Source organism: Hibiscus syriacus, unplaced genomic scaffold, assembly GCF_006381635.1.
Source record: "Hibiscus syriacus cultivar Baekdansim isolate YM2019G1 unplaced genomic scaffold, ASM638163v2 tig00110328_pilon, whole genome shotgun sequence".
Taxonomy (NCBI): domain Eukaryota; kingdom Viridiplantae; phylum Streptophyta; class Magnoliopsida; order Malvales; family Malvaceae; genus Hibiscus; species Hibiscus syriacus.
The window spans coordinates 2,797,864-2,809,790 of record NW_024062685.1 but is presented as its reverse complement, the minus strand read 5'-3'; the positions used below and the strand labels follow the sequence as shown (position 1 = coordinate 2,809,790).

General features: G+C 35.6%; 1 protein-coding gene across 1 annotated transcript; it reads right to left on the bottom strand.

The window, feature by feature from the left end:
- Positions 1–5,492: 5,492 nt before the first annotated feature.
- LOC120118474 (5-amino-6-(5-phospho-D-ribitylamino)uracil phosphatase, chloroplastic-like) lies at positions 5,493–10,913 on the bottom strand. The gene is made up of 11 exons (XM_039138505.1): positions 10,760–10,913; positions 10,565–10,684; positions 10,150–10,218; positions 9,901–10,005; positions 9,473–9,527; positions 8,994–9,067; positions 8,410–8,493; positions 8,184–8,324; positions 7,695–7,760; positions 6,782–6,891; positions 5,493–5,989 (listed from the first exon to the last, which is right to left on the bottom strand). The coding sequence occupies exons 1-11, from the start codon at positions 10,853–10,855 to the stop codon at positions 5,824–5,826; spliced, it is 1,086 nt and encodes a 361-aa protein (XP_038994436.1). The 5' UTR covers positions 10,856–10,913; the 3' UTR covers positions 5,493–5,823.
- Positions 10,914–11,927: the final 1,014 nt, after the last annotated feature.

The window sequence follows — 11,927 nt, the reverse complement described above, 5'->3', positions numbered from 1 at the left end:
CTTGGAATCTTTAGCCTTTTCCATTTCAAACTCAATTCTTTGGATTTCCAAATTCGAAGGGATATTTTTGATTTGTTCTTCTATCGACCTTGATCCCTCTCCAGATGTTAAAGGTATCTTATCATTTACCCTCCTGATTCTCCAGGCTTCATAATCAGGCGTCAAGATAACATCCACTCCAATTACTTTAGTCCTAAAAGTCATCCTCCAGGAATCAGCCACATCTTTGATTTTCTTTCTATAATTGCCTTCTTTATAATCAAATTCAGCACCAGTCAACCCATGAGTCACGGGAACAAACTGTCGGGCACCGTACTGTCTCAATATCAACAAAGGAGCGTATCCTACTCCTCCCCACAGTCCCAGTAATATGATCCAGTCCAAATCTCCACACTTGAACAAGATTTGTGTATGCATCAGCCACGGTGTTCGCCATGCTATGTTTTGACTCTGTAGATTCCGGAAGAAATCAATCCATTGATCTTTCTGAGATACTTCAGGCCACTCCTTCGTAAGGTACTCAGCAATAGGAGAATAATCTTTCAAAAAACGATTATAGTTGACTTTTTCTTCCTTCCAGAAATGGCTTCTGATCCACACAGTAAGCAATTGAGCACAGCCCATAAAACGACCTCCCCCCAACCTTCTACATATATTCAAAGATCGGAAAGTTTCAGTAAGAATCGCATGGACTGGATTCACCTCTCTTCCTAACTTCTCAACCAAATCGACTACTGCTAGCTCGATCAATCCCAAACATTTTGGAAAGATTACCAAACCATATATACCCAAAGCAAATACATCTCTACGCATGTTTTCATCTACGTGTGCTTCAGCTATCTTTTGTAAGTGAGACCACGGCACTCCCTCACTTTCTCCCTTGCGTTGCAAGCGATCATTCACCCATTTGTCGCTTGTGCCCGAGATCTTTGAAAGCTTTGACTTAAAAGAAGGCCCTTTTATCGATCGGGAGTAAACTTTGTCTACTTTAACGCTTGGCAAATTCAACAGAAATTGGTATTCTTCGAGGGTTGGAGTCATGTCCTCTCGGTTGAATGTGAAACAACTATAGGCCGGATTCCAAAACTGTATTATGCTTCGTATGAGAACCGGGTCTACCTTCACGTATATCAGATGAAATATATCCCCATAAGTCTGTTGAAAAGCTTGCCTCTCAATAAGATTCCAACTTTCCCAAATGGTTTTCAATCCCTGAAGCTCATTCTGTTTTAAAGAAGCTGGTGCATAATCAGACAGATCCGACACGTAGTTCCCTGATAGACTATCTCCCTGCTCTTTCTGCGTGGCTTCGGACCAGTTCCTTACATCTGCTGGATTCACTTCTTTGTTTAGGAAACTCCTTTCCATCGTGAAAGTCTTTCCACTTTATCGATACTCACAGATCAATCGCCTTTTCTAATGATATGTCTATGCAGTATAAAAAAATAAACAAAACAAACGAAACAGTTAGTCAAAACAATTGCATAAATTTAACATAAAAAGATACGTAAAACGGGAAATAAATCTATTCTATTTATGTATTATCTACCCGAATAATATTCCTCAAAAAGGGTCCTACCCCAAACATGCTCTCTACCCTCCTAAATTAATTAAATTCTAACTGCACCTAAATTCTATTTCACATGCTTTAAAAGAATAAATCTATTCTACATACTCAAAAATAAATAAATAAAATAAAATAAAAAGGTTAGAGGGTTTCTCCATTGTGTACGCCTATTTTGGGTACCTATTGACGGACAGAGGTTCCGTATGACTCTACCTAGTGTGACTGTTCTATGGTTCACTATATGCATGGTTTCAGCTCTAACAGAAAAAAAAGGAACTCGAATTGTCCTTGATGTCAGTGCCCCCTTGGGCTACCAAACCCTCAATCCTCACCCATTACAGGTTTCAAACGGACCGAGTTCAATTCGAGGGGATTCACTGCCTTATACCCATACGAGGAATAAATTCCTACGAAGGTATAAGGTATGTATCCCATGGGTTATTTGCTAAAACTCATACGAAGAATAAATTCTTACGAGAGTAAAGCAATCACCCTAACTAATTTGGATCGAAACTCATGTCTAGAGCTCATGTTATGCTAATGAAAGTGATGTGTGTGAGGAGAAACAAACAAACCTTTGACTCAAAAAAAGGGAAAATAAAAATAAAAAAATAACACCCAACGAGAACTAAGAAATATCTGGAAAAAAAATGAAAACAATTAGAATGTTAGTATATAAAAATAAAGAGATGAAAATAATACATAAAAATTCAATAAATAGATCATAGTTTTACTAAAGGTTCGAACTTATAATTTCCACCATAACGACCATATATAAACGACCGACAGCCTGACTCTCTAGTCTCCCCAGCAGAGTCGCCAAGCTGTCATAACCATTTTTTTTGTAAAATAATTAAATATTATTTTTTAAAAACAATTATGACTTTAATTTGGAAAATTTGGTGATTTTGAATGGATTTGAATAAAATTGAAAAGAGTCGCCATCGACCTTTGGGTTAGGTAGGTCAAATACCTAAACGTCTTTTAAAAACAATTTTAAGAAAAATAATTTTATAAGACAAAAATTTGGTCTACGTTACCAAAGATTCATTTAAAACATGTTCGGGAGTCGGTTACGTGTGGGGAAGGGTAAACACCCCACAACGCCCAAAATTGGTACTGTGTAGCTTACACATCGTCGTAAATGGTGGAAATTACAATTTGAATATGAAGTAAAAAATATGATCTATTTATTGAATATTTGTTAAAATAATAGAAATACTTCACTTGGTAAGAAATCTCAAGATTTGCAATCCTCCAACGGGAAAGCTACCTCATCTATTTCTTATCTATAAAGTATATCCTATCTTTGAATTACCACTAAATAATATCGTCATGAGTAGAAAATAAAATATGCTTAATTTATGTATCGTTAATATTAACATAACAACCATTAATACAATAAAAATTATGAAAATAGAATATTCAATAAATAGATCATAATTTATTTATTATTCTATTTTCATAATTTTTATTGTATTAATGGTTGTTATGTTAATATTAACGATACATAAATTAAGCATATTTTATTTTCTACTCATGACGATATTATTTAGTGGTAATTCAAAGATAGGATATACTTTATAGATAAGAAATAGATGAGGTAGCTTTCCCGTTGGAGGATTGCAAATCTTGAGATTTCTTACCAAGTGAAGTATTTCTATTATTTTAACAAATATTCAATAAATAGATCATATTTTTTACTTCATATTCAAATTGTAATTTCCACCATTTACGACGATGTGTAAGCTACACAGTACCAATTTTGGGCGTTGTGGGGTGTTTACCCTTCCCCACACGTAACCGACTCCCGAACCTGTTTTAAATGAATCTTTGGTAACGTAGACCAAATTTTTGTCTTATAAAATTATTTTTCTTAAAATTGTTTTTAAAAGACGTTTAGGTATTTGACCTACCTAACCCAAAGGTCGATGGCGACTCTTTTCAATTTTATTCAAATCCATTCAAAATCACCAAATTTTCCAAATTAAAGTCATAATTGTTTTTAAAAAATAATATTTAATTATTTTACAAAAAAAATGGTTATGACATTACGGTCAAGTTCAGTTACCTTGATTTTTTATGGTACAAACTCATGCAATTTTTTGCATGATGATGATTTTAACTTAGTTCGATTTTCCTTGAAATTTGGTATTCTTTTACTCTCATGATGTTTCTACTTAATTGCTTTTACTACTAGAAGTGGATGGTGCATAATCTGCATAGCAATTTGATCCATTAATTTTGTTTTGCAATGAAAATAAATCACACCATACTTGACCAAAATAAATTGTTCTTCTGTTTTCCACGTCTTACTCATAAAGCAAAAATGAACCTCTATCTGACTCATGATATGGATATGGGTATGGAGTTGATATGGCTCTCAGATCCTCCAAATACATGGAAACACTTAGAAAAAGCTTAACATATCTGCATAGGACACGTATCGATGGCCTACACTCAAGTTCAAGTAATATAGTTATATTGTCCAATGTTAGAGGAGATATTACTAAGTCACAAATAGAATAAAGCTTAGTTTATAATAAGTTTCTTTTGAACTGAATAGCTTTAACTAGACAAGAAAGAAACTGGAGCTATATTGTTCAATTTCCTCATATTTGACTTATGCCTTGATCCTTTACCTTTATTTATTGTGAGGACTCTTGCTTGAATCAGATATTTTCATGTTTCATAGTAGTTGCTTAATATGAAATGAGCCTGAAACTGCTTTAATTCTTTCGTACATGAACTGTTACCTGATGTATAGTCATGGAAACTGGGTAGAAAATATGCTGTTTCATTCCAATTGCAGTTGCAGAGTCTGGTTTTAAATCGAAACAACTTAGATGTCTATGAGTTTGTGCTTCTGTCACTGGTTGAGTTACGAAACAATCAGAAAACTTGTCACAATTTAAGAATTCTATAAGAAGCATTTGCATCTTTATGTGTTCTGAAAGTGGTAGGTCTGGTAGTTCAGAACAGTGAGATAAATTTTCTTAACCGCCTCAGCTTTTGCACTTTTTAATAGTTTTCGAGTCATCTTGTTTACAAAACCAACTTGTATTGTTTCTTCTAGGACAACGCATTCTGCGTGCTACTTTGTTGATTTCTTAATTCTCTTTGCTCATGCCTGTAGTTTCTTTGTCTTAAAGCACGTCTGATTTTTCTGACATGTGCGCACACGGGATGATACCATCTAAGTTTCAATGGTTTCACTAGATATGTAGCAATACGTTTACAATTAGGAGAGAATTGTTGAGAGAACCCGACGAGAAGAACCGGAAATTAAATTTAAGGGTAACCAATATTGAAGAGGTGATCAAGTTTTGAGATGGGCGAACAGCTGGATGATACAGCGCTTCAGCATAGTCTAACTGGTTGGAAAACTGTTACCACAAAAGATGTTCACAGACACGTGATAAGAAGCTGCTAAGGACCTAAGGTAATGGAGCATGTGAAAGAGGGTTTCTCAAAAGGACATAACTTGCTATGTACTGCGCTCTTCATTTTTCTTAAAGTATTTATGCTCAAGAATTATGTCCGATACATATGCGGATATGAAATGGGAAATATGGTCCTCCAAATATATAGAAAAACATAAAAAAGAATCAAGTAAAATCGTGTTGGGGATAAGGTGTGTCCGATACCTTCAAGGCCAGCTAAGATTAGTAAAGTGGAGGGTTGATGATTTAGAATGGGGTTTTACATTGCCCTGTTTTCGTATTTTGTAGGTTTGTTTAGGGGGAAAATGCAAATGTTATGATCCTAAAACTTTGGCCAACTCATATGCCAGCCTGTGACATGGGCAATCGCTTTAATGGGCGCCGAACTCTTATATAAGCATTTAACGAAATTGCAGAGTTCAAGGGGTCGGCAAAATGCCTAAATGTTGAAGCATGAGATTATAAAACAGAAATAACTTTGGCTAAAAGCTTTGCAAGGTAAAAAGATCCTGGCCATCCGGATTTTCCAATATCCACAGATCTGTCTGTTCTAACAGTTATTATTTATGGTCAAGTTCCAATAACTGAACCCACTGTACAAACAGATGAATGATACGTAACAGTAGCAGAATTTAAAATAAAATATATAGACCTATGTTACTCGAACTTGGAATCTGCGTCCAACACAATATACTAGAGGATCATACCACTAGGCAATCTAGAGTTGGAGTAACATAGATGCTAGGACTCTCTCCTACCTGCACGGTCACTTAATTACAGGGACGAATTTTGAATGAAAGGAAGGAGAATGATTCAGATGGTGTCAACTGTAAGCTTTCTTCTCGGAGGAGTTTTCTCTATGATCTGCTTTTGCCGGTCCATGAAAGTAGAACCCTTGTTAGCAAATAATCTTCGAAGATTAATCACTGAAAGCTCATTAAAGCTACCAACTGCAAGATCAGCCTGCACCAGATCATACCTGCATGTTTGTTTTTCATGTCAATCAATTTCTGGGTGCACAAATTGCAGGTTTCCAACTAAAACAACAAACAAGATTAGGAAATGCACAATTGTAAGAAAACAACTTTCTTCACATCTGATCATGACTCAAACAAAACATAACAAATCAATATGTTTGTTCATGACTATTGACAAATATCTTCTGCCTGCAAAGGTTTTGACATGAATCATGACAGCTTACATAACATAAGTACTTGGGCTCGTGTGTGAGTGTTAGATGCAGCTAAGTGTCCTACAAGGGTATGTTCTATTATTTCTAGGTTTTTTTTTGTATTTGGAGGCTCAAATCCCCATACTTCAAGAAAAATGAAAAACCAGAACAACATAGCACATAACTTCTCTAGTAAAAGGACAATAAGAGTGCAACCCCAATGACTTCTTTGCTAATCTAATTTCATTTCTAGCAAAGTAAAGAAGTACATAAAAAATATTGTTAAATGCTTCTTTTTTCTTTCTTTTAAACATGTAACTCTATATTCTAAATATTGATTTCAGAAACACACTTAAAGGGGAAAGAATTTCCATGCTTCGAGGTTTATGCCCAGCTAGGTGTAAAAGGATTACATCCTTTTTTTTTATTTACTTCCTGTAGGCTATAGCAGAAGAGGTATATCACATAACTTCTTATTACAACTACAAGGGAGCTCAGTGCACTAATCACATTTTAAATATAGGTTTCTTTCAAATGTTGCAATTGAAGTGTGTCCATGTAGGAATGGTAGCATGTTTCTATGTTGAACGAAACACATACGCAGGGTGAGAGCCAATCAATGCCACAGCCATCATAGTACAGTTATGAGCGGCAGTAATGCCACGGGGATCATCCTCAAATACTACACACTTTGATGGTTTACGATCCAGCTGCAAGGAATTAATAGAAACTTATCAAAAAGGGGAGAACTAATTAGCATAGAAAAGGAGCTTCTATAATTGACTTCAATAGTTTTTTTTTCTCCATAGGAATCAATTAAGGTCGAATATTTTTATTTACGAGTAAACAACTCAACCACCATTTTCAATATAATCAATGGGAAATTGAAGGCATTCAAGTGTGGGAACTTTATATATATATTACAAGAGAATTAACATAAATATAACCTACAGAAACCACCTTAACCAAATTGGCATCTATAGTTCTGATTTCCCTCTTTTCTTTACTACTGCAGTTGGCATCAGCTATAAAGAATATCGTGTGTCTGCTATAAAAACAGGACCGGAAGAAGGCAAATGCTTAACTTTGACCGACATATTGGAAAGCTTTCAAGCCTATAATTGGAAATAATCCCGAACTTGAGCTTCATTAAGAGCTCTCAGCCATGTCAGTGGTATTGTTTAAGAAAGCAGACAATACACACAAGTGCCATAAATTGACTCAGAAGTTACATAGCAAAGATTGAAGGCAACTCTTTCGCATACAAAAAAGACAGTAAAATTCTCCATGTTACTCAAAGGAATATGAGAACAACGAAAATTGTCAAATATTGGAGTGAACATCTTAAGAAATAAAAGAAATTGCACCAAAATAAATATATCTTAAAACAATCTAAAAGCTACTCACAGTAATATGGTAAATCCTAATGTAGATCCCAAACCATATTGATAATAAGAGGATAAATAATACAAAAAAGATAGACATGGAAGCCGTGATCTTAAATGGAACATACCTTCATAGCTGCCGACAGAAATCTATGAGATATCGACTCCATTCCATTTTCCTCAGAAATTATTGCCTGTGAACAATTAAAGAATATTTATCAGATTGGAATCTTATTTGCGGTGACCATTTCATTGACTAAATGGTCCTGAGACTATATCTGAGAATTGAACAAAAACAGAATAGATTTTCATATCGAACACTACACAATGCACATGGCCATCCATATATTATTCAATTTACCCCAAAATGCACAGTTTTTAGCATTAACAGACGAAAGATTAGAAAAGATTTTCGACAGGAAAAGTAAAAATTGGCCTCTAGACAGCAAAGAGTGAGGTTTGATCTGGCGAATTAAGTTGCATAGACATTATCTGCCTGTGAAGCTCAAAATGACATATTAAACAGCACTTCCATCGGGCTTCAGAGGGTAAAAAATTGCAACAATATCGGTTGCCACCATACAGGAGATGCATAAATTTGTAGAAAGACATTGAACCTGGAAATACTTCTTGAGGCCAATTCGTTCTAAAGCATCAACCATGTTCCTTCGATCAAGACTTGAAACCACAGCACAAGGGATATTAGCCGTAGATACAGCATCAAGCCACTCTTCTAGACCTTCCATTGGTTTTCTTAGCTGATTGAATATGAAAGCTGAAATATTGTTCCTTAACTTGAAAGATAAATTTAAAACCCATGACACCAATGGAGCAAGCACTGACCTTTATAAGATTATCGCAATAAATCTGTGAGAGCCTCGATTTCAATCTATCCACTTCACTTTCCACGGTTTCCCAATGCAAAATCTAAAAATTTTGGGAAACTCATAAGAGAAAAATAAATAACATAATATGAAAAATTCAGATAGACATTAAAAACACGAGAATAAATAACAGATTAATCAAGAAAGTTGAACTTTATGGGGACTTGAGAAAACCTCATCCAATCCACCTTTTTTTTTCCTATTTATTTTTTAAGGAATTCATATTTATTTGTTAAAACTGAGATTTAATTTTACAACATAAACAAAAAAAGAAAAGAAAGGAAAGATATACCATCTGATGATGACAGTAATTAAGAATCAATAAATTAACGACAATAATTGTTGCAACTTTCTGGCTTTTCACGAAACATCAGCAGCAACAAGGTATTACAGGATACCTCCTATGTCATTGTAGACCCCCCCCCCCACACACAAAACAACCCCTTCCTCCAACCTCAAAAGAGCATCACACTAAATCATGCTTAAATAGCAACACATCAGAAAAAGCAATCAAAGTGATTAGAACACCAAAAACACTCGAACCTTATGCAATACATGGTCAGCACTCGAATAAAGCATCAACTTTTGAGCAGTAGCCTCTGGAGGAATCTTCTTTCCTGCACAAAATCAACAAAGAAACATTGGGATATATATGGAAGCAAAATTTCTATATCAATAGTTGGTTTCAAGGTTAATTAGCAAAAGAATTCTAAATCCAATGCAAGCTACAGTTTCAAACTCAGTAAGATACTCCACCGCATAATATAGGAAATGAAAATTCAAGCTCCTTCCAGCTTACAGTTGATTTCAATGTTGATAAGTCTAAAACTCTCTTTAACTATTATAAAAGCATTTAACATATTTAGAAACTGATTTATTGAACCAATGTTCAGCTAATAAAGATTCTCCCATCATCTGCACAAGGTTATGATGAAAAAGAATAAATGATAACGTACATAATCTATCCAACTATCCTCTATCCCAAGAATTGATACTGAAGCCTTGTAAACAAATATACATACCCTCTTCCGAGGCAAGTTGTTCCCAAGCATTTAACTTGAGTGCGCGAGTATTTGCCTGCATGTCAAAAATGAAACCAGTATAAAGCAAACTATGCCTATCAACATCCAATTTTAACTTTAGAAGGTACTCCCATCTAACATGACATGGCTAAGAAGATGTTTCAAGCATAAAGCCAAGTTGATTAATAATAAAGAGAAGACAATATCAGACTACCCTTCTTCTCAAATATTTGAGTAGTTCAACAAGAAACTTGGAACCAAAGGAAGCCATGCATATTGGGGGGGGGGGGGGAAATAAAGCTAAAAATGCATTTGATGCAAGCTAAATTTATTGTATTTAATTTCACATCTAAGGTGAGCAATTAGCATAAAATATAAATCTATCATCACATGACTCTTAGTTTTGTATTGAAATGTTTAAGACTTACCACCACATTATCCCAGGAGAAAATGAGACCATAGGCTTCATCTGGTTTCATGGCATAGCGAATTCGCTTAAGAAAACCTTCTTGTAATCTATCATTCAAGTAATCCTATTGGAACCAAAAGAAATTGTAATCTATCAGTCAAGTAATACTATTTGAACCAAAAGACACCCATAAGAAAATAACATGTTCAAACTTAATGAAAACCTGATAAACCAATCCAATGAATCAAGAGTAACTCAAATTCCTTACCACATCAACCTTTAAAGGCCCGTCCAGTCTGAATGTCTCAAAACCTTCGCCATACTCAGCTCCAATCGCCTAAAGGGCATAAAACATGAAGAAAACTACCAAAATCTATCAACAGATAAAAAACACCATAACATCCACAAAACTCCTCTCTCTCTCTCTCTCTCTCTCTCTCCCCCCCCCCCACCCCCCTCTAAATTCACAGAATTTACCAAAAACAAACTTCTTTCACAATGAGTTAAAAAACAACAAATGTGTCACAACCACAAACCCAGATATTCACGATAAAACCACCTTCTCTCCATGAGGAAATTCACCAAAAAAAAAAGAAGCAATCAAAAATGACACTTTTAAACACAGAAACAAGTGGGAAAAAATCCATGAAGAACTTACTAGAAAATACAAGAGAAAAGGGTACCTCTTGCATGAAAAGGTTGCTGGGTTTAACGGGGGAGTCATTACAAGAGTCGTTTTCACCAAACCCAGTTGAATTTTTAATCACCAACCGATGTTGAACACAGTTCACCCGCTTTGGTTTCTGTTTAAAAGAAGGGGCAATTAGCATGGACATTCAAAATTCAATAAACCACTTAAAGGGACCATAAAAACAAACCGATAACAACAGCTTTGAAGGAGGCAGTGAATTAGAAAAACAAAAAGAAGATCGCAGTTGTAGTAAAGAAGAAGAGGTTCTCAAATTAGTATCCATGCTTCTCGGCTTGGAAAAGAAAGCTACACAATAGAAGAGATAAAGAAATAAAGCTATAGTTTTTTTCCCCCATTTTTTATTAATTTATTTATTTTTTGATTGAAATACAAGTGAAAGGTTCACCCGGATATCACGTGACTATCACGATTAATTTGGTTAAACTTTGCTCGGTTCACAAAAATAGCAAGAGAAAAAAAAAGGTACTTTGGATTAGATTTATATACACAAGGCCCGATTAAAATTGGGTGAATTCACGAGGTAATGTTCTCGAATTTTTTTTTTCACGATATGGTGCACATCCCAGATTAATTGCTGGAATGAGGTGAATTCTACAGTGATCGCCATAGGACGCCATGCAATCCAGGCGACCTTAGAGGTCGCCATGCAATCCAGGCGACCTTGGAGGTCGCCATGCAATCCGGGCGACCTCCAAGGTGGATTGCATGGTGCCCTGTGCGTATTTTGCAAAAATCATGGGCCGTGGGAATGCATGGGGGAGGGGATGCATGTTGTGCATGGCCATGCAGATGCATGTTGTGCATGGGACGTGGGAACTGTGCATGGCCATGCACGTCGAACGGTGTAGGTCACGGCGGCGTGGTCGGTAGGTCGCCATGGAGTCTCGGCGACCAAGGTCTGGTCCGTAGCTGCTGTAGCTGCATGCATGCGTTGCATCATAGCTGAGATTCCTGCACCCGTAGCTGTATGTGTTGCATCTATAGTTGCGTTATTGCAGCGTTAATTTAGCTGTCAGCCTTTCAATGCTCAATAGTTAGACGACAATGCTAATATTATTTGCTTCAACAATCAAATTTAATGACTCTGTCCAACGCTCAGTTGCTTTATATAAAGGATATGGGGTTTAGGGTAGAAGCACAAGCAGAACCGGCACATATAAACTTTGCCGAGAGAAAGAAAAGGAAGAAGAAGAAAAGAAGATAAAGGCTCAAACATAGTTCGTGAGGTAATTTTTTTATTGTTTAATTTAGTTTATTATATGAAATTATTAGTTTGTTAGTTTCGGGTTTAGGGTAAAATTAAAATCTAGTTAATTAGTTTGTTAGTATAAATT